Source organism: Strigops habroptila, chromosome 4 (assembly GCF_004027225.2).
Source record: "Strigops habroptila isolate Jane chromosome 4, bStrHab1.2.pri, whole genome shotgun sequence".
NCBI lineage: Eukaryota > Metazoa > Chordata > Aves > Psittaciformes > Psittacidae > Strigops > Strigops habroptila.
Window position 1 is genome coordinate 86,236,753 of NC_046358.1, and position 22,562 is coordinate 86,259,314.

At 44.4% G+C, this 22,562-nt stretch overlaps 2 protein-coding genes across 9 annotated transcripts in view; both read left to right on the top strand.

Annotated features, from left to right (window-relative positions):
• The window catches only part of IL21R (interleukin 21 receptor), a 19,128-nt gene extending 13,830 nt beyond the window's left edge, over positions 1 to 5,298 (top strand). For 2 of the 3 annotated variants that reach the window (XM_030484366.1, XM_030484367.1), the window contains exons 9-10: positions 243 to 324; positions 3,374 to 4,619. In XM_030484366.1, coding sequence (XP_030340226.1) covers positions 243 to 324; positions 3,374 to 4,273 — 982 coding nt within the window. In that variant the 3' untranslated portion in view covers positions 4,274 to 4,619. Of the gene's footprint in view, positions 1 to 242; positions 325 to 3,373; positions 4,620 to 4,927 lie in introns of those variants that run through there. The other variant, XR_003991166.1, reaches the window with a different exon arrangement.
• LOC115607271 (interleukin-9 receptor-like) lies at positions 5,075 to 20,869 on the top strand. Of its 6 annotated transcripts, none has more exons than XM_030484369.1 (10): positions 5,075 to 5,150; positions 11,950 to 12,039; positions 12,130 to 12,220; positions 12,622 to 12,730; positions 14,724 to 14,917; positions 15,577 to 15,713; positions 16,011 to 16,185; positions 16,389 to 16,494; positions 17,583 to 17,667; positions 18,161 to 20,869. In XM_030484369.1, the coding sequence occupies exons 3-10, from the start codon at positions 12,142 to 12,144 to the stop codon at positions 18,701 to 18,703; spliced, it is 1,428 nt and encodes a 475-aa protein (XP_030340229.1). In that variant the 5' UTR covers positions 5,075 to 5,150; positions 11,950 to 12,039; positions 12,130 to 12,141; the 3' UTR covers positions 18,704 to 20,869. The 6 variants fall into 6 exon arrangements, with proteins under 6 accessions (XP_030340229.1, XP_030340233.1, XP_030340232.1 ...); XM_030484372.1 differs by lacking the exon at positions 5,075 to 5,150 and adding an exon at positions 5,466 to 5,536; XM_030484370.1 differs by lacking the exon at positions 5,075 to 5,150 and adding an exon at positions 8,566 to 9,141.
• Positions 20,870 to 22,562: the final 1,693 nt, after the last annotated feature.

Below are 22,562 nucleotides of genomic sequence, written 5' to 3' on the forward strand. Positions count from 1 at the left end.
TCTTTCCTTAGCGTGACTATTGTGTGCACAAGTCTTGAGGGCTGAGGCCCCACCTCCTGTGAGGCCCACAAGAAAGGCCATTAGATGGCTCTGATAGCACAAGACATCCTTGGATCCTCAGCCGCCTGCTAACTTGTGAGGCTGGGCAGGTGATTGCAGCTGCCTGAATCAGACCTGGAAATACCTTGCTTTGCATCTGTAATGTGTGCTTAACCCCAAAGCCTTTCTCTTTTCTCTTCCAGCTTGTGGAAGAAGATGGCTTGCATCCCAGACCCTGCTCCCTTTTTCAAGCCTCTTTACTTGGTGCATAATGGAGATTTCAAGGTATAAATGGGCTACACAAGCAAATAGAGCACATGACAAAATTAGACTAAAAATCCCATCATGCTATCCTGGACAAGGGATTCTTATTAGGGCATTGAGAGGTGGAATCTATCTCAAGGGAATACCAAGCAGCTCCAGATATAAGGACCAGAGCTCCAGTGTCTCCTCTGTGCCATGAAGGCCTTTATGTCACATCTGTGCTGCTTATTCCCTGTAGGTTTCAGTGGGTGAGCTGAGCTCATATATGATCTGAGAAGCCTGGAAACCTGAAAGGAGTCGACAAAGGGATACCAGGACAGTAACTGGGATTTTTCCAAAGCTCCAGTCCGATGCTGCATCAAGGCCATGGAGCAGACTTCATTGTAGAGCCATCTCTTACTCCAGCCTCTGCAGTGACATCAGCTCAACATTAAGACTTGTAGTTCTCTCTGAAGAGTCACTTGTACAGACAGTAGCTCTGCATATCATCCTGGAAAGACAGCTAGAGCTCTGTGGGCAAATAACTGCTGTGTGACAGTACAGTGCAGCTGCCTCCCTGTGAAGGAAGTGTCTTTGAGTAACCTTGCCTAGCCTTTCCAAATTCTCTTCCTATTTAACACCAGCCAAACTTCCTTATGTGGCAAAATGGTTTGCAAAGACTGCAGAGTTTGCTGGAGTTCTTAGGCTACAAAACTAGAAACATTGAGCATCCATAAATAATGGTTATATTAAGCTGAACAGCAGCTCACAAGGCCGTTACCAAACTGTAAACTCCTGGCATGTCAGCGCAGACTTCACTGCCTCTTTCTGAACAAGTTCCTGTTGCTACAGCAGCACTGATCTGAGACACTTCAGTGTCTGCTTTTTGTTTCTGCTTTTTCTTAGACCTTCTGTGAAAGGGACACCAGCTGAGCCCTAATGATCTTCATGTACTTTCCCACTGTTGTATGGCTGATGTTTGCAGTTAGGTTTAGCAAGTAGACTTGGAGGGCTGCCATTCAAGCTTGGCAGTGACTGTCTCACTTCCTTCCTGCCTTCCTCTTTCAGCCTTATTATGGCTTCCCATATCTGCACCAGAGGGGTACTTGCATCCTTTTGTGAGGCAAGTGGCACTGGTTGCTCTTAGGGAAAGGATCCAAGACCAGGTGGACTCTGTGGGAATTCCTGAGTGTCACAGGCTAGCTAGTGCTCACAGTGGAAGTGGAAGCACCCTGCGTGCCAAGAGCCATGCTCCTCTCGGGTTGAAGCCATATGGGGTTCTCTGTTCTGTGGGAATTACATTCTTGCTAGTTGCGCTGTTCAGTGCTGTTGAGAAGGGAATGAGCCTCAGCTGCTAAAGCTGAGTTACTTCTTAATAAATGTGAAGATGAAAGCAGCAGTTGCCCCCACAGCCACAGCACAAGGTGCACAGGCAGGGGCTGTCAGAGGATGTGGTGACATCACTAATACGTGTACAGACTCGTCCCTTTCAGCTGGCAAGAAACCAGTTGGTGCAGGGCTTGTTCAGCTGCATCCTGCCCCTAACCAAGCGAGTGGTTAGGTTATGTCTGTGAATAATGATCAGCAAATTACAATAGTAATGCTCTGCAGACAACAGTCTTGGACTGGGTAGGAAGCAGTGAAAACGTTACAGGAAAAGTTAAGACCTAAAAAGAGAAGGGAAAGCAGAGAAACATTGTTTACTCTTGTGTGCACACAAGATCATGTTGGGCAGGAATTTTGCAAAGGGATTTCCTGCTGTTTCTTCAAATAGCCTTTTGCACCTCAGGTGCCTTTCTGTCCATTACAGTTTTAATAATAAGGTCTTCATAGCTTAGGTTAAAAATAAATTAAAATAGGCTTGGTGCTTCCTGCTGTGATGAAGACTTTCCCATGCTCTGTCTCAGAGGGTAATAGGCTGTGTGAAGATGTTCTCTTCCCAAATTCTTTGCTCATGCCTAGTTAGGCTGAGTGCCTAACTAGAGGCTGATAGGATTAAGGCAGTCTGACAGCTGTGACAACACACAGATCTCATGCAGCACTCTGTCGGAAGCCTTCACAGGGTTTATGAAGCCCAGTGTTGTCACCAGTGTTGTACACAGCAGAACGTGGTGCACTTAGGAGGGCCTTGCCTCAGCCTCAGCTCAGCCATTAGGCAAGTCTCAGACAGGGAGCAGAACCAAGTCCTGAGTCTGTGCTGAGCCCAGCCTCTGGACTGCAGAATCCTCTAGTGGGACTTACTGGCATTTATTAGTGGCACATGCCTAAAGCTTGTTGTGATCCTAGTGTCTGATTCGGTGACTTCTTCAAAAAGAACAGAAACTTTTACTTTGTGCTTAGAGAAACACAGAGGTGCCTTTACTCGCACATGTGACTGAACGCAAGGGGCTTGTGACCTAGAGGTAATACAGGGCAGAATGTAATACTAATGGTGATACAGAAGGGCCAGATTCAGCATGTGGCACTCCCTAATCATCTCAGTAAGTGTAATCTGCAGAGGCAGTGGTTACAGATCTTTGAGGTCTCCATCCCCTGCCTATCCCTGCTTCCTTCTTGTCACTCTGGGAGAAAAGGCTGGTCTGGGGCATGGTTGCAGACAGAAGATTGGGAGCAGCCTTGCCTTGGCCCCCTTCCCAGGGAACTTGGGCAATGGAAGTGACAAAGCGGGGCTGTATGTGTCGGGTGCCAGTGCAGTACAGCTGGTGGGAAGCTGACCATCCTTCCTGAGAGAAGCAGTGTCCAGGACAAGAGGGCAGAGGAGGCGTGGTGGCTTGGGACCTCTGGCTGACACACGAAGGAATGCTGCCACAGGCAGTGGCATTCTTTGCAGCATGGAGAAAACTGCAAAGCCACAGAAACCTCTCAGAGCTACTTATTTTCAATCAGTTGAGTCAGTTCACCTGCAGCTGCCTGTGTGTGGTGACAGCAGCATCTCATACCCTGCTTGTTTTGAGGGGTCAGGGATTTTGAGAGTTTGACTTTGCCTCTAAAGCTGTAAGAACTTTGGGAATTTCTGTAAAACCTCAAACCTGATGACACTAACCTCTCTTTCTCTCCCCCTCCCTCTCTCCCTGTATGTCCTTTTGTGCAGAAGTGGGTTGGTGCACCCCATTCAAAAATCACTTTTGATTTCTTTGAATGGGGGATAGTCCTTCCAGAAGTCCTAGAAGTTTACACCATGCGTAATTCCAACAGCACCTCACGGGAGGAGCTGCGCGAGATGAGAAAAGATGTGCCTTGCAAGCCCTGTGTGTCGTGCCTGACTGCCCCAGGTCAGGATGGCCAGTCCCTGCTGCCTAGTGGGACTCAGGACCAGTCATACGGGCATTTGTCCATTGATACTGTGACTGTGGCTGATGAATTCACGCCTTGTAATTGCCAATGCAACTGTAACCGTGTGTACAGGGGACATGAGCACACCAGCAAGGAAGATAGTAGTGCTGGAGAAACTGGTTACCCCAAGGTTAATGTTGATGATGAAGACAGAAAGATACCCAGTGACTTGCATCTGGCTGACCTGAGCATGCAAGACAAAATACTTGCTTCAGGTTCTGTGTCTACAGACCACCTGCGGAGCACAAATGTCCCAGCCCACCAGCAAGTAGAAAGGACTTTGGAAGGAAGGATGGGGAGCATCCTAGAAGCCCTTTGCTTGCAGCCTAATCAGTGGGATTTGGAAAATCCAGGTTCTCTCCCTTCTCCCGATGGTGAAAGTGTTTCCTACAGTGAAGGCTCCTGTGACTTCTTCCTTCACATTGCAAGGCCTGGTGACAGTTACCCTGTGATCTGCGTAGATTTGGACACTATTGACAGTGGCTTTGTGGACTCGGACTGTGGGAGTCCAGTTGACTGTGAATTTGAGCAAAACAATCAGACCAACTGTGGTTCCATCCCTCTTGAGCAGGAGGGGGAGGACTTTCCACGGAGCTACGTCAAGCAGTGGGTCTCCTGTCGCTCTGACAGCCCTGTCAATGGGACACAGACAAACTAAGGACTTGATGTTGCCTTGCAGAGTGTTCGGCTTTTTCCGTACTGTGCCAGGAGCAAAGTCTTAGAAAAATTCAGAAGAGAAGCAAAGTTTACTGCATGTAAGATGGATTGCATACTGCTGAAAATTGTTCAGTCCATAGAAATACATCTGCCTATTTCTACTGTTACTTATTCTGTTCATGTCTCAAACTTCACATTATTGATTTTTATTATTTTTATCCCCCCACCCTCAGACCCCTTTATAATGGCAAAAAAAGCAACTGTACCTTGAAAATTACCTCTTGGCTTATGTAGATGTGCAACTGGTTTTGGCAGTGATCTTATAAAGAGTACAACTAAACTTTTAATTACTTTCCCTGGTATTATCACATGACTTGAGAGTTTGGACGTAGATGGAATCTTAGAAGCATAACCCATGCCAAGCATGTTTGTTACATTAAAGTCCCCCTACTCCTTCCCAACAACACAGGTGGTATTACTTTTCCTACTAATATCTTTGTCTCTTTAAACCCAGCTCTAATCATTAGTTAATTATGAAGGGTCCAAGCTCTGACCATGGGGCATGATCAAACCCAGTTCTCCTATAATCATCACAGAACTGTGTGGCCAAGAGAGCAAACACAACTCAGGCTCCAGAAACGCTTTGCCTTTCCAGGTGGAGTCTGCAAATGAAAAGTCTTCAAAACATGTAATTCCAGACAAACTCTTGCTACTGTGCTCTTCTGCTGCAGCAGCATCTCTCCCAGCATTTTCCAAGCACATTAACTGAAATGTTGAGCAGCTTTTAGAACTATGCAGAAATTTCAGAAGTATTGTCCTACCTGGATGTGCCTGCAGCTCCATCTTCTGCTTTGGACCTGGTCTGCTGAAGTCCACAGGTCAGTAGCCCAGATTTTGAGCAATCTCTGCTAGCTAATAAAGCCAACCATGAAACTGCTATTTGCACTGTAACTGTAAATGTATTTCTGCCTGACATCTCTGTATCTCTGTTTTGTCTAAGATAATTGTCTTTAGAAGTTACTGTAATACTGATACTGAATGAATCTTCTATAGGCATAGTGCTACTGGCCCATGGGCTGCTTGGGTCCAGAAGATCTCATACTGAGAGAAGCTTTGTGGTGAATGATGTGTGTTTCCAGGGTTGTTGCTGTGATACCAATGAACTCTTCCCTCTCCCCCACCTCTCACCCAAGACTTTAGCTAACCCCAGAGCTCCCTAAACAAGAGGGAGCACTGTAATGAAGAGAAGCTGTTCCTTTCACAGGTGAGTGCTGGAAGAGTTTTTCTATGCATCCACATCCCTGGTTTGATTATTCAACATTTTAGAGACCACGGCTGTTGTGATTTTGAACCTGCTGGGCTTAGCTTTGCCCATGTTGTTATTACTCCCCCAATATACCCCTAGCTTAGAGGCTTCTTGAGCACTGCTCCAAGATAGTGGGGGTTTTTTTGGTTTCTTCTCTCCTTATTTTTCTTCTTTCTTGTGGGAAGGTACTGTCTTAGCATGCTTATGTGTCCTTCCTGCTGTGCGGCAAGTACCCTGCATGCCCTTCATGAGGCAGCAGAGGAGTGAGCCAACTCCACTTCCTTACTGAGGAGCTGATCCTGCCCTGCACTGTCCTACAAGGTCTGCTCACACTGCGCTTATGTCTATGCAAATGTGTACTGAGCAGAAGCACTTCTGGTGATCTGTAGCACAGTCTTCTGCTGCTTCATCTTGCAGCTATTTGCATTTCAGAAACTACATTGTGGTAACTGACCCCAGGCTGCTTAAGGGAAGAGGGGAAACTTGCCCATCTTTCCTTGGGCCCCTTAGTTCTGTGCGCTCCTTGTTTCTGTGAGTATCATTGGCCCCAGAACTGCTGAAGGAGCTGTTTCTGTTATTGCAACACTATCTAGCTGCACATCTGGTAGGTTGTGGTGGTTTGGAGCTACGTTGGGCTAGAAGTTGCCTCTGATCACTCTAGAAGGCAGACTTCATGAGCAGAGAAGAATTTGCTTTGATACATGGTATAAGGATACTAAAGTAAGGGAGACTGTTCCCTTTGAAGCAAGCTGTAACAATTAAGCTTTTGACCAATGAGTTGTTGACATTGTGGATGCGGATGGGTTGGAGGTGGGGTTTTTTCCCATAGCTTTTAGCAGCAAACCGCAAATGTCCCTCGCCAAGCAGTATCTAATTTGGAAAGACCATTTCTCGAGGGATGCTAGGGCCATTGGTGGCAGTGCAAGCCCATGATTGGAGGTTCTGGGGAGGCCTCCTCTGCTCCTAAACAAGCTGTCCCTAAAAGGTCTCACTCCACCCTTCTGTGTCCTCAGAAACACACAGTGGCAGATTCCTGAACAGCAGCACGAAGCACAGAAAGAGCGATGACAATCGTGTTGTAAAAGCAGTTGCTGTTTCGCTGCTTGGCCCAGCAGGCGTGCTTAAAACAACAGTTGCAACATGCAGCCTAAGCTCTTCGCTGCAGGCGAATCTGCTCAGCCGCTCCTGCCGTGCTCAGGTCACTAGGTGATCTAACCTAAGCCTGCCTTGCAGAGGTGAGGTTGGTCATGCACTGAGCAGTGGAGTGAGGTAGTAAGAAGGTGCCAGCAGCACCACCCATGTAGACAAAGCCTTTAGATGGCTGTGCTCTGCTTGTTTTGCCCAGTATTCACAACAATCGGGGACAGGAGTTCAGTTAACGGCCTGGGCTGGGTGGCATTTGGGGTGTGGGGGAAGTATGAAAAAAGGCCACTTGCAGAGAGCTTGATGTTCATGTTGCATATACTGCGCTGTAGTTTGGAACAGTAACATGAAAGGAAACTGAGGAAAAATTTTTGCTTTGTTATTTGAACCAAACTGCTGCTGAACTCTTGTAAAGATCTTTTTCTGTCTACCCTGTAGGCAGACTTTTATAAAAGGTGTGGGTCTTACGCGGCCATTGCATCTTTATGGTGACCTGCAGCAGCAGGCAGGGAGGATAGTTTGTCTCTACAGGAGACAAGATGTTTTCTGCTGCAGCAGGGTGAACTGCAAGCATCTGGGCAGTTCTGAGGCAGCAGTTGTTGTTTGCTTACATGATGCTCTGAAGGCTGCTTGCCTTTCTGTTTCTGCTCCAGTTCAGGACTGTTGTAGTAATAAAAAGTGTAGATGGGTAACCATGGAGCCTCATGGGAGTTGGCAGGAGTCTTACTGGATGGGGAATGCTGAAAAGCGGGTACTGGGAGAAGCACCATAACTCAACCTGTTATTCAGTCTGTGCTTTGCCTGCTTCTCCCTTCCCCTTCTCTAGCACATATACCTGATGGACCTGATGGATCCTGACTGTAACACAATCGCTTCAGCATTGCAGCTGGATATGGAAAGATCTGTTTCTTATACACTCTAGGATTTGGAAGCACTGCAATGCTTGCTTGCCTTTGGCCCTTTGAGCACAGTGCAGCAACAGGCTGTGGAAGAAGTACAGGACAGGGCGGCTCATGGATACCTCAGGTGTCTGAGCACAGTTGTACAGAGGCCTTGGATGGGAGTAGTCTTGCCTGCTACCCGGACAGGGCTAGGAAATGGTTTTGGGTCACTTACAGAGCTCTTCTGTTGGCCTTTTTTTATATAAATGCTGCAAGCAGATGCTTTTATATTCAGCAAATTACTTGGCCTTCTAAGTGTTAACCCTTTAACAGAAATTCCTCAGTTTCTCCATCACTAATGAGTAACTGTAGATGCAGCTACTTTAACTCAATCTGATAATCTGAGCAAGTTTTCATTGGTTCTTGAGATTATCTTTAAAATCAAGCACAGTAGCTTCTGCTTTATTATGCCACTGCTGCTACTGCCTGATCATCAAACCGCACAGCCAAAGCTATCAAGGGACAGAAGCAGTGTGAAAAGTGAAGTTTCCTTTGAGCTGGTAAGACAGTTTAACGTATTTCTGTGCTATGCATGCCACTAAATAATGATAGGATACATCTACTGAGCTGAGATATTGCAAAATGATTTCTTTACCTAAATCTGGAATTCTGTACTGTTTCTTGCACTGGGAACCTAGAACAATAAAATTACCAGGAGGGTCCCTGCACTTTTGTTCTGCTAGTTTGCTGAGCACAAATCCAGTTATTGCATTAACTCTGATATGGGTTGTGCCAGAAAGAAGCATCATCTTGAATAAATGATTTTTAGGTACGCCTCTCTCACTGAAATAGGTGAATGTAAAGGAATCCAGCCAAATAGCCCTCAGCATTTGGGACTTTGCAGACAAAAATATGCTTTTTAAATGTATGTATGTATGTGTGTGTGTGTGAATATTGCTTTATTGCAGTAGGTATAACTTGTAGCAGCCTCTGGGATCCAAGTCTGCCCAATCTAAAAGCACATAGCTGTTTGTGAGCATCAAATTGTGGGAAAATGGCTCTCCAAAGATGAAGGGAGAAAAAGATTGGTGTTACGGGGTTCTCTCTTACCATCTGTGCAAACGAGGAAATCCTACTACTTTTCCTTATTCTCCAGCAGTTCACATGCTCATCATGTGAGTCTGTTATGTACACTTGATGTGGTTCTGTCAGACGTGTGCTTAGAGGCCAAGGTATTCAGGAGGCAGATAATCTGTTGTTGTATTCTTCTTAAAGGGCCTACGAAATATTTTCCTGTAGGCAGGGATGAGTGAAGGAGTGCCCGTGGAGAGCAATCACACTTGGTAGCACAATGGGTCGCTCTGGGGAACGTGCACTTGGAGCTAACCTTAATGGGTGGAGGGATGTGCCTGTTGGTAGACACACTATTGCCTGTCACTGTTTTACTTCATAGGTGAGAGTCAGACCAGACAAATGAGCTGTAACAAGAAAAATTGCACTGACAAAATGATCTACTCTATATAAAAGTTGATGGCAGAGGTGAGAGAGAACCTAGGAGTCCTGGCTGTCTGCTGTGTGCTGGCATATCACTACATGTATCAAAGGGTACTTGAGCATGTCGAAGAATCTTATGCACCCATCTCTACATGAAGTCCTTGCTCTTGCATGACACTTCAATTTCATGTTTTATCAAGCCTTTGTAAAGCTGATCTTGTCCTACTTGTACTCATCCAACGGTTGGAGATGCAAAGGTCCGTCACTTTGAACTCATTACGTTCTCTACGCAATTCTTCACATCAAATGTAAGCTTCTTGTCCCCACTTTCAAAGTCATTGACAGCTTCTCCTTGTCCTCTTGTCATCTCCTACTTCCATATCAAGAGCTCAACTCTTTCTATGATTATCAAATCAACTCCTCCTTCTGCCATGCTACTGCTTACACACTGAAGGTGCTGCCTACTATTCTCTTGGGCTACCTCAACCTCATTCTTAAGTCTTTCCTTAGCAACTCAGCAAAGCAGAGCTTTAAACTCCAGACAGTATCTAGGCTACCCATATGCTAAGACTGTGCCGTCACCTTCTTGTATTACTTCCCGTCCCAGTGGTATCTGTCAAATAATTTATTTTGCCCTATAAGTTCTTAAAGGCGAAGTTCATATTTTTATTGTGTTCTACTGGACCACTAACATTGGGGTTAGCCAAAACTTTGATTATGGATGCCTGGTAATACAACCAAACACAGCAATAACATTTGATCACCTGTCCTGTTGATAAGCAGTTGAGAACGTTTGGAAAATCTGAGTTATACAAATTTTGGTTAAAATTACTTGAAATCACTTTTGGGAAGTAGAGGCAGCTGATGGAACCATAGGAGGGGAGGGGAAAAGCATGGATGCAAGGCCTCATGTCCTGGGGCAGCTAACAGGCAGAACAACTCTGCCCTGGAAACATGCAGAAAGGATGGAAACAGCATTGCAGCCAGCTTGAGACCACCTGGGAACTCGGGGTCACCAGTCAGCTTCTGGTGCTCAGCCAATCCTGCACTGGTGGCAGCATAGCCGGTGTATCATTTCAGGGCTCTCTCCCAGGTCTCTGCAGAGTGAAGGTGGTTCTTCTCCCTTCCTCTCCCACATCTACAGTTTTCACAGGGCTTTTCTGCCTTCCCCCACAACTCAGCAGTGTTTCAGAAACTGGGCATTAGAACAAAAAATGGCATCAAGCATCCTGGCTAGGAAGACAATTTGTCTTCCAGTCCCCAGCTGCTGCAGTCATGCCCTTGCTGCAGCATCTGAGCTGAGGATTTTATTTGTTTATTTAAGATCTCTAGCCAAGATTTATAGACAACAAGTCTTGGACCATATGTGAAAGCAAAAGGTTCCAGCAATAAAGATACTTCCCCTTTATACAAATTCTGCACTTTGTTTCTGTTTAGTTGTATCTACCTTCAGCATCCAACTATTGGATTCTTTCCATTTCTAGGAGATTGAAAGGAAAATAAACCCAAACCCACCCAAACAAGACCACCACCAAAAAAACGAACCCCACAACTTTTCTCCTACCTGAAATCTTCTTCCCATGTAAGCTACTTGTGGCTGGTGTGAAGTTGCTGCTCAGCCTTTCCTTTGGTTAAGTTAAAGACATTTTAGCTCTTCATTTCTGAGGAAGGTCACCCAGGATTCAATCATTCTTACAGCCTTTTTCAGAACTGTTTTCATCTTTTCAGCAACTTTTTGTCAGAAACGTGGATCCCAACAGAAGAGATGAACTAATAATGGTGTTACGAATGCTGCATGTACCTGTGGTAACATTTCTGTTAATTGATCTGCATCCACAGTCTGTGTGTTTGCTCCTCCAACGACATCATGTACTCCAGGAGCTTGTTCAGCTGGTTATGGGCTATTTCGCAAAATAGTTTTCTGATAAAGCCTTTTAGAATTCCATGTTCCATGACCTATTTATGACACATTCATGACTAACACAAAAACTTGCATTTAAACGTGCTCTATTTGTTTCCAGGTGAGTTAGAGAGCCAGGAAACGTCCAGCATGTTTCAAACATTGCAGAACTGAACAAAGAATTTCTGTGGGGGAGAGGAGATACCAAATTAGCAGCAATTACCTGGAAATATTCTGTCCTGGCTTAGTTATCTTGACTTAGATTTATTTGTTTGTGTGCCTGAACAAGTTCTTGTAAGCACATGTGTAATTCTATTTAACGCAGCGCTCCCTATTTTGTATTTAGTCAGTCTTACTGTATTTATGACAGGGATCATACACAACCCTGATTAGAATGATAAGCAGGAGAGCCTTCATGCCTCCCAGCCTCCCTCAGCTAAAATCAGCTAATGGTGACACTTCCTCTCGACAACCCCCACTCTGAAGGTCTGCAGCAAAACAGGATATTTATGAAAAACCCATTAATGAAGAGGTGCTGAAGTGGAAGCCAGAAAGATTCTGAAACATTGTGATTATTTTACTATTTAATTGAGAAAAGGGACACTATAAGCAGGCATAATTACAGGAAAGAAGTTCATACGTGGTTGCTGCTGTCTAGCTCCGTGAAATCTGGAACTGGAAGTATACTCTTGCAATGGAGTCCATCTCCTGCTACTGTAGCCATCAGATTTTAATTTAATCCCTTCAGTAAAGCAGTCCTAGTGATTAAAATACTGCAGTTCTTGTTAAATGCAGGCTCTTTCTCACTCACTCCTATTCAAGACTACCTCAGACCCTTTGCTGGTTAGAAACCACAATCTTATTCTATAGCCAGGCTGTACCCATCTGGTCTTGTGATAATGCTGAACTTAGTGTTTTCTCCTATCCTGACACTTCTCTTTCCTTTTCCACAGCTGCTTCTGAAAGAGAGATCATAACCCCTGACAAATGTTGAAATGAAGAAATTGTATAACTGAGTTGGTGCCCTGTCTGACAGAGCCAAGGTCAGCTTGTGTCAGGGCTGGCAGCAGCAGATATTCAACCTGCTGGTATGAACACTGACAAAACTGCTTCTAACAACTGTTCTGTTTTAGATACTGTCTGGAATGGGAGGAGATGTGTGGCAGCTGCGCCTCCAGCTGTGCATTGCTGTTGTGCTGCTCTTTGGTGTAGGAAGAGGGAGAGGTAAGAGGAGATCTGGAATAGGTCCACTGTGGGAAGAGGCACATGCATGTGCTCATCTTTTCATTCACAGACCCCAGAGTACGCAACACAAGATCCTGTGGCTGCCGTTTCCCCAGTCCCAGGAACCAGTACTGGCTGGTAATGCCAGGCCTGGGGAGCCCAGCACATACTGGACAAGCTGGGCAGCAGAAAAATCTTAGCTAGTGCCCAAGGTCCCTTCCCTAAGATCTTGCACTCATCTCATGCAGTAAAGTGCGGTGCAGTAGAGGAGGAGCATCATGAGGAAGGATAGGTGAGGTGTCAGTAAAGGAAGCACTAGAAACTAATTCATTTATTTGATGTACCAAGCACGGCCTCATCAGCTGATGCACAAATGCAGCTCTGGTCTCCTTCCTCTGCAGAGCTCCCGGGCAGCCTGAGCTGCCTGAATAACTATGTGACTACCGTGAGCTGTGTGTGGGAAATGGAGGAGCCCGTGAGCGAGGGACCTTTCCACCTGCATTTCACCAAGTAAGAGCCTGTCATGGTTGAACCCCAGCCACAACCCAGCCTCCCCGGCATGATAGGGATGGGAATCGGAAGAGTAAAAGCGAGAAAACCCGTGGGCTGAGCTAAAGACAGCTTAATATGGTAATACAAACGCTGTGGGCACAAGCAAAGCAAAGCAAGGAATTCATTCACCACTTCCCACTGCAGGCAGGTGTTCAGCCATCTCCAGGAAAGCAGGGCTCCATCATGCATAACAGTTACTTGGGAAGACAAACACCATAGCTTCAAACATCCCCCTGCTTCCTCCTTCTTCCCCCAGTGTTACATGCTGAGCATGATGTCCTATGGTCTGGAACCTCCCTGGGGTCAGTCAGGGTCAGCTGTCCTGGCTGTGTCCTCTCCCAACTCTTTGTGCACCCCCAGCCTGCTTGCTAATGGGGTGAGGTGAGGAGCAGAAAAGGCCTTGATGCTGTGTAAGCGCTGCTCAACAGTAACTAAAACATCCCTGTGTTATCAGCACTGTTTTCAGCACAAATCCAAACCACAGCTCCATACCAGCTATTGTGAAGAAAACTAATTCTGTCCCCACCAAAACCAGCACAGCACCAAGAGCTGCCTGTGGCAGCCCCGGCCCTGCAATGGGCAAGAAGAGCAGAGCTGGCGCCTGGCCATGGGCTTTGCCCCCTCCGCAGCAGGAGACCTGTGGCTGCCGTGCTGCCATGGAAGCTGCTCTTTTTTTGTGGGCCCACTGCCTTGGAGGGTGCAGCAGAGGTTCAGAATACATGGCTGCACGCTCTCATGCAGCAGAGGTTCAGCCCATCCATCCATTCATCCCCTTCTGGCAAGGGTCCTCTCAGCACAGAGAGCCCCCTCAGCCCAGCCTCTGCTCCCCATGATCAGGGGACTTCCAAAGCCCATCCTACATGATGCTGCCTAATCAATTTCTAACTGCTTCTTGTCCTGTTGCCTAGAAATTAAACCCCTAGGGGTTTAATCTAAATGAGTTAATATATATGCAAAAGGATTTTGAAAGTCCAGTGAGTTATAGTAACACATTTAGAGTACTATGTGAATGCTTTTTCCTCTAACAGAAGAAATCAGGTGAACAGCTTGCTAGGTGATAAGATAATAAGAACTGTGATGTGCTAATATGGGATGGATGCACTTTGATTATGTAATCATGTAATCTTGACTACCAGTAATGAGTGTTGCATGACGGTAAGCCATGCTGCCATTAGATGCTTCATATATTCTGGCAAAGTTACGCCAAAAACAGCCTAACTCTTAACTATAGTGGGTTTTAAATCTAGGAACAAAAGCCAAGCTGATAAACTGTGGTATCCCGGTTTACTGTGGGGTCACATGCAACATGACAAATCGGCTGATAAATGGTTACATTAGACAATTTAATAACATGAGACTGTTCTTTGGAGCCATTTACCCAAGGTGATATTTTCTGTCATTCTTCCTGTTATGCTGTGCTGAAGCTTGTGAATATTAAAAAAACCTTAAACCAAACAAAAACAGCAATGAAAAATAATAAAAAAAAAAAAATTAAAAAAAAAAAGGAAAAACCAACCTCTGAGGTATTTTGCTGTCAGTACTGGTTTGTTCGTAGTGAAAGAGGCTTTAATGTACAACTTGTTAGCTCTGTGCTGCGTGCTTGTAACCAACTATCCACCCATTTTCACCCTTACACCAGCTGCTTTCCCGGCAGCAACACGTAGCAGACTTCTCACTTCCCAGAGGGAGCAGGGGCCAGGTACTGGGTTGTGTGTGCCACCCCTGGGAGGTGTGGTGCCCTCAGCAGTGAGGTTATGAACCTGTCTCCTTCCACCCTTTTCAGCTGTGCCAGCCAGCCAGCTTTAGCATTACTTTCTCTGCTGCCTGCACTGGAGAGGTTCGTGTTCTTCCGGAATGCGTTGCTGCGCTAAGCTGTCACCCATCTTTCATAAACTGAAAAGCACTTAATCATATGACTTAAAAGAAACTTTCAGCCCTTTTATTCTTCTAGCCTCTGGTCAAAGGGCCACAACACCAGCTGCAGACTTACTGCCAGAGAAAGCATGCAGAACCAGTACCACTGCACAATCCATTTAGCCAGCCAGATCTTGGAAACAGATGGTTATAGAGTCACTCTCCAAGGCAACTTCTTTGGGCGCAATCACACGTACATCATCTTTCCAGAGTACAATCCCCGCGAGCACAGTAAGTATGAAGCAGGGCAGCTGTGGGCTGAGGCTCTGCCTGGCACCTTTGGGGTACAAAGTGAAAATAATGGAAACAGGCCAGACTGCTCATCCCTGGAGAATGTACTATGTGGACTTCATCATTAAGAATGCTGTCCTAATGTCTCTCCATTCTGACTTTTCCAGGACTCCAGAGACAGCTGGCTCTAGAGTACCTTTCAACTGTACTTCTTATTTGCATCATGTTTTCTTGTGCCATGGTGATGTACAATTGGACTGCCTCTGTAGCTGTGTTTTTTCTAAGAAATGAAGCCATAAGGAATCAAAGTCATGGATCTAATTCAATGTCCCATGGCCTGGTACTTCAGAGAAATGCTCTAGTATTCGAGATCTCAGATCCTGTCTGTATTAGTGGTATGTTGGAAGCGCAGAATGTGGCATCCAGAGCAGCTCTTTGCTTGCAGGATTATCCCCAGGGGCTATTTGAGTTATCATTAATTTATGTCAGTTCTGTAGCTGTTCTGGCCTACCCTGTAAGCTAATTTGGTCTACTGCTGGTCTTAATATCACTCGTTAGACCCAGTTTCATCTTCCAAGACTTCAGTCAGCCTAGTGTCACGCATCTCTGTGGTGTTCATGTCCCAAATATTGTGAAAAAACCTACCTCTCTATTTGCAGTAAAACTTGATCCACCTTTGAACATCCAGAGCAATGCCACTGCCAGCAAGTGTCAGATATGGTGGAGTGTGCCTTGGTACCTCGTCGAAATTCTTCAATATGAGTTGCAGTATAAGGAGTACAGCAAGTCCTGGGAGGTAACTGCATGAAGCATGCACTGATACTGCCTTGCTCTCCGGGCCTCCTGTCAGCTGGCTGCTCTAAGCTGGCCTTTCTGGTTTCCCACATCAAGGCTGAAAGATTTTATGTAAAACATCAGTACTGAAGATCAGTAAATCTCCTCCTGAACCCTGCATTCAGAAGTCACCCATCATCACACAGGCCCTCTTCTTGCATCTGAGAAAAGATTTGGAAAAGGAGGGGAGGGGAAGAGTATCTAAAAGACCATCCCATGCCCGGCCTTGTTTACAGAAATTCTTTGCACTGTTTTGTAGATCGCACTGAACAAGACACTCCCCAGTTCACTGCCCCAGGTCGAAATTGAAGCCGTCGAGCTCCGCAGTGGCGTTGCTTATGCTGCCCGAGTTCGGTGCAAGGTTTCTGAGAATGAGGATTCGTACCATAGTCAGTGGAGCGAGTGGAGCCAGACAACAGTGTTTCAAAGAGCAGGTACAAAGAATGTTGGTTTTACTTTAATTCATGCCTTTTCATATCCATGTTCAAAAAAGGAAGATACCTGGTAAAATGAAGCTTTTCAAATCAGAACTAGCTGCCTTTAGCAGCCTGTTTCATTTGCATTGCTTGGTTATTTGGGGTTCAAGCTTGACTCCCGGACTTTTTATGCATTATTTTTGTGTTGATTGTTCTCCTAGAACTGCCTGGAAAGATCCTAAATACCAGAACTATGCTTTTCTTGTTCATTCCTCTGAGTTTTGGCACCCTGCTGTATTTATTTTGGAATTGCAAGCTTTCTTCAAGGTATGTTATCATTTTTCCCCTTGTTATAGTAAGTTCCCCTTGATCTTTATAGCCTGAAGAAGGTAAATCAGGTGTCCTTATATTCTTTTTGCTTCCTGTTTGTGCTGCACAGACTCAATCATTTTCAAAAGCACTTTTGACAATCTTGGGATATGACATGTTCCTTGGCTGATGGTTGTTAATGACCCACTACACAATCCTTAAACAGAACAAAGTGCCTTTGTGGCACCCAAACTCAGCTAATGCTTGAGGTTGAGGGTCTCTTTGTCTTGGAGTTAAAGAAATTTAAACCCATGGAAATTACTTGTTTTCATGTAGATAAATTAAAAGTGCAAATACACAGCAATCGGTAATGGTGGTTAAACTGCTTTCAAATGTTAAGCTACTGGTGACATACCTGGCAGTAGTCAGTGTGTAAAATACCAATATAAGCAAACTGCACTGACTCCTATTCAGTGTTTCTTAGGTTTTGGGACCACTTGTACAGAGAAAAAAGTGTCTCTAGGACCTTGGTTCAATTATCCTCTGCAATTTTTTTATGCTGGAAGAGCAAAGGTGAATCTCCTACCTCTTCCTTTGCTGCCTTGACATACATATTATTCTGCTATGCACACATGTCACTCTTAGAGAAACAGAATGCATGATGCCCATATAGTAAAATATTTTTGCAGGGTAGACTTTCATAAAGGGACTAGGATGTCTAGCAGAATTTCTTTGTCTAAATGTAATGAAACTAGAACTCTCTAAAACAATACCAGAAATGCCGTTTTAGATCAAATAAGTTGCTAAATAAATGCATAAATAGCTCAGTCATATAATGAGTAATAGACTAGTACTGAGTTTGCAGCATATAGCATTCCTCCGAAACTTTTATGAGTGTGCTTCAGGCTAGAAACATTAAATGCATGCACAGGAGTCAAACACTTGCATGAGATGTCACAAACCTTGTGAAATGGGCTTCTTGTGCAATCTTTCTAATATAAGTGTGGAGCTTTCATCTAACTGTGCTACAGCATTGAGACAGAACACAGAAAAACTGCTGTGGTGTTTGGCTTTTTTTAATTTGAAGTGTTGTTTTCTTACTTCAGGGCAAAAGGCCTCTCCTGCTTCAACATTCCCACACCAGCTGCTTTCTTTCAGCCTCTCTATAATTTGCACAATGGGAATTTTAAGGTAAGAAATAAGTTTGATTTCTTTCTTATGACCCTCAATTCATGAGGAGAGCATTTTTTTTTCCCCGGGGATTAATCATTCTAGCTCCTGAGCAGAGTTACTGACATGTGGTTCTAGTCTTTCTGGAGCTTTACAGTTTCTCAGTGTCTTGCCTCCACATACTAGTGACACCACCAAAGCTTCTGTCCAGCTTCTCTCTCCTTAGAAATAAACCCCCTCCAGTCAGTCACTCCTATCCATGCTGAACATGAGCAGTGCACACTGTCTTTGCAAAGCCAAAGCAGTATGAGCAGCTTGCAGTACATTCTGGAGGTGAAGTCTTGAAAACTTCTTGTGACATTAGCAGCTAGATTCTCTGCCCTATTACTCCGTTTGCTCAGTAGATTTGCACTAAACCTCTGGATTATTGTGCCAAAGCCATATAGAAAGAACAGTTATTTTGCAAGTTCCAACTCTAAGCAAAATGTGCTGAACTTACTGATCCTTTCACTAGGACTGGGTTGGACCTAACAAGGCTTGTAGCCAGCTCAGAAGAGAAGAGGCCAGCAATTCAAACAAAGTGACTGCAGATGATGTTTCTGATCTAAACACCCAAGAACAGATTTCCCAGATTTTTTCCTTGAAACCTATGGAAAGCACAAATCTGGTTGCTGCAGATGAAAACTTTGTATTTGCCTCAGTTCCAAGCCAGCAGTGTGTCCCCAGCAGGTATGTAAGAGCAGAAGAGACAGAAGTGAAGCTGGGACTATTGTTTGCACAAGCCCACGGTGATGATACAGTTGGCCTGAAAATCTCTGAAAAAATTAAAGCCAACCTTGAGAGCCCTAGCATGGGAAGGAATTATTCCTCTCACTCACAGCATGGAAAGGGTGACTTCCTTATGCTTCAGGAACCTTGGGAAATAGCAAATGTGTCCTTCAGCAGTAGTGACTATTGTACCTTATGTGACAATCATACCACAGGAGGTTTGATTCCTGCTGAACTACTGAAGCTCTCCAATGGCAATAGTCTTCTCAAACATCAGAATAATGAGTGACCTTCCCTGAGGAATACTGCCTACAAAGATCTTTGTGCTGTCCTCTCACCTCCCAGCACTGTTTTCCCAAGTGGCTTACATAGTGACTGTGCAGACAATTACAAACATCCATCATTTTTAGGTAAATCCTCAATTTCTGCACTTTAAAAGAAGATTGTGACCAACTCCTCTGGCTAGCAAATACTACTCCTACAAGCATCACAAGGCCTGACTCCAGCAGCATCTGCTGCCTCAGGGGACACATGACCATGGTCTTCCCTAAATTAACCACCTGGCAGCAGTAAAAGTCCAGCAATGCTCTATTTAAGGAAGCAGCAGCAGAGCTGCTATTTTTCCTCAGGAAGAGCTATCGGAATTGCGTGCCTCTCAGAAGCAGCAATACCTGTAATGTGCTGAACCACGACTTAAACTCCATCGTTGTTTTATAAAGTAGTACAGTTCTTCACAGAAACGTGGTAAACAAATTTTGCTAAAAAGGGTAATTTTGCTGCTTAATATTTGCTTCCTAATATGACATTGATGACTTCAAATGGCTCCTGATTTCTTCAGAATTCATAATTGCTCTATTTAATCAGGCAGTGGCCTTGTTCTTTATTACTCTGAATGGCTGTAACTTTCTGCTGTGCGGTAACTGAGCCCCACGTACTGCTTTGATTTTAACAACAATTTATTCCAAGGTTAAGTGCCTGGGCTGATCTACTGGAGAAAGGTGAAAAGCAAGAATAGCACAAATGAGCTTTATTTAATCACAAAGCAGGCCAGGCCAACTGCCTCTCCAGGGCTTTTGGTATTTCTCCAGAACTGATGAGTCCTTTGCCTATCTATCTGCTCAACAGAACAGCCTTTCTGAGATGAACCTCTGGAGGTCTACTTTCTGGCCTAGACACAGAAAACCCTAGATGTGATTGACTGCCCACCAAGCAGGTTCCTGGAGTCTTAGTTACATCTCCTAGATTTAAAGGGAGTTTTAGCAAGCATACTGAGAAATTTATAGATGCAGCTACACTAGCTGGCACATGCATACATACAGTCACACATATTCATTCCTTTGGGAGTGCTCCCCTTGATTCTCTGGTGACTGTTAGCACTGATTTGTTTTGACAATGAAAAGAAAGATTTCGGTTATAAATAACAAAGTGGATTGAGACACCCTTCCCAAAAACATGTGCTAAGCCAGAGAACTATTGTGGAAAGTTTTCATCTGGGAGAGAAGCAGCAACAGAATGAGGAGTCCACACCCAGCTTGTGTGACAGCCACAGGAGGTGCCAGCAGTGATTTTTGGCATTGTAAGCAAAAGGCTTTTCTGATATGTGAAAAAATATCCCCTTTCTGGTCCCTCGTGCTTTTTATCTTGTACAAACTATTTTCAAGGATGTTTTTTATACTATACCACCATGTAATGGCAGAAGAATATGATGTTACTGTAATTAACAGTAGCTATAATTTCCTCTGGAGAAGAAAATCTGTAAAACAAGATGTCTTTAGACACATGTCTAAAGGATTTAGGTGATCTTAGACCCCCTAGTGTGACTTGATGTAGTGTCCCAAATTTCAAATCTTCGTAATCAGATGGATGCTTCCTGAAACTGTCAGATCAATTGTATCTTAAATCTCTCAGATCTTGACAGCTGGAGCTTATGAACGTGTCTGCACAGAAACTGATCTGGTTTCATAAAGTCCTATTCAGTTAACAAGGTATTCTGTACTGGTTACAGGATATCAGCAAAAGGAGAATGGAAGCAATTATATTCAGAGATGAGTAGGGACCAGCAAGTCAGGCTATGGAAGGGAGAGCCCAAAACTCCATGAGATACAGAAGCAAAAGGAAATAGAGAGACTTAATGTAGTAGTAAATTACTTGAAAGAAATGAAAAGCCAAAGATGATGCTGCCTGTGTCCATCAGACAGGAAGACTACAAGAACTGACTCCACAGATCATGACAGGCTGATGGTTAAAGAGCTGAAATGATACTGCGGCATCAGCAGCTCTCCAGGAGAATTCTAACAAATTTAAGCTGCTTCTGCTTTTATACAGCTACGTATAAAATGGGAACACTGCAAAGAGGAAAGGTTCCATACAGAATGTTGATTGTAGCTAGAAAAAAAGAACAAAATGCCTCTGCTTCACAATTAGGTCTTTGGAACAATTAAAGCCTCGTTTTTATTCAGCCAATGAAAAACTACTTTTTTTTTTTTTTTTTTTTTTTAGAAAAGCAGTGTAATATAAAAGCCCATTTTCCTGCCCTTCTGCATCATGGTTTTGGTTTAGTTTGGGGCTTTGTTGTTTGGTACTTTTGTTCTTTTTGTGTGTCATGATTGAGAGTGGTATTAGGTTCGAGGTGTGGTTTTTCACAGCTTCTCCTAGAATCTCTGGGCTATTATAAGGATGAATTTTTGCCTCCAAGTGTTAAATGCATCTTTCTAGTGTAAGACAGAGAACTACCATCTAGTAAGGAGACATAATACGGGCTCTGGCCAAGCCTTTGAAGCCTTTCATTTCCTGGGACTACTGAGTGCATGCAATGCGTATCGTCACAACCAGAACAAAGTGGCCAGTATCTTCCCCTTTCTTTTCTTCCTGTTGTGTTTTGCCAGGAGAAACAATTTCAGAAGATATTTAAGTAATGCCTGTAAGCCACTAAGGAGTTGAAAATGTTCTGTGCTAAAGATTTTCATGTAGTTGTGAGTTTGGTTTGGGGGAGGGAGGGGGGTGTTTGGGAACTAAGACTGTACAATTATTCAGAAGTAAATAAAGGAATTGATGCAAACTTTGATTTTTCAGAAGTGAGTGTCCAAGAGTTTTAGAAGAACTTTAGAAAACATTGGCTATATGAATATTAGTAAAAATTGGTTTGAAAACATGGGAGGAGAGGGACATACTAATGTTCTCCCTTGTTTGCAGACCAAAGCACCAAGCCAGTGCTGCTGCTATCAGCACTAACAGAAAGAGGGGTAAGAAGGCTCCTGATTGAAAATGTGCTTTACAGCTCATAAAGCCAAGGGGGACGAGCTTGGTGAGCTATCCCATGTGTCTAGCATGTGAACATCAGTATAGTTCTGCTAGTGCCCACCCAATGGCTATGGAAGTATTGGTGTTCCCAGTAATGAGTGATAGCAGCTGTATGTGTCAGACATTCTGCTGTTTAGTCATTTACATGCTCTTTTCAAGAGGGGTGAGAAGCTCAGACTGCATGTTTGTCAGCAGTACAGGTATCAAAGCACTGGCACAAACTCATTTTGAAAGAGAAGCAAACAAGTCACAAATACTAAGAGACAGCACTCAACCTGTTGTGTCCTCACACTTAGGGTGACTTGTCTTCACAGTGTGGCTTTTAATGCATCAAAGCAAAGTTCAGCAGTGGTCTTTGGCATGCCGAAACAAGATCACTGATCTGCAGACTCCTGCTCCAAAGTGCAGAAGCCGAGCCTGTGAAAGCAATCTTTTTTCCTGAGACTGCCATTAGTCAAGGTCCAAATGAACCCACAAATCAGTTCCTTGTTAAGGAAGCAGATAGGAGGAAAGTAATTCGAGTCCAGAGAGACAAGTTTGCTCTTTTTAGTTTACTTCTGTTAAATTTGATCATTGTAAAACAAAGTACAGAGAATGCTGGTTAGACTCAGAGCAGCACCATCTTACCAACTGCCCAGTGTGAACTCTGCCATTTTCAGCTCCACAGCCCTTTCACTCCACGTTTTCTGTACTGCTGTGCTTCTGTGAGTCATGAATCCTGTGCTGCAGAAGTCTTTATCACCACAGGCCTTTCCAGATAAGCATAGTCCCTTGAGTCTCCCAGAATCCCTCAGCAGAGTATATGCTCTTTCACAGAGCCATCCACATGTTCACTCATCTTGCCAGTA

Coding starts and splice junctions, on each gene's coding strand:
- LOC115607271 (XM_030484368.1), top strand. CDS start 8,070: ATGCCACTGCTGCTACTGCCTGATCATCAAACCGCACAGCCAAAGCTA. Junction 8,163..12,129: donor GTGAAGTTTCCTTTGAGCTG/GTAAGACAGTTT, acceptor GTTCTGTTTTAG/ATACTGTCTGGAATGGGAGG. Junction 14,918..15,576: donor GTACAATCCCCGCGAGCACA/GTAAGTATGAAG, acceptor CTCTATTTGCAG/TAAAACTTGATCCACCTTTG.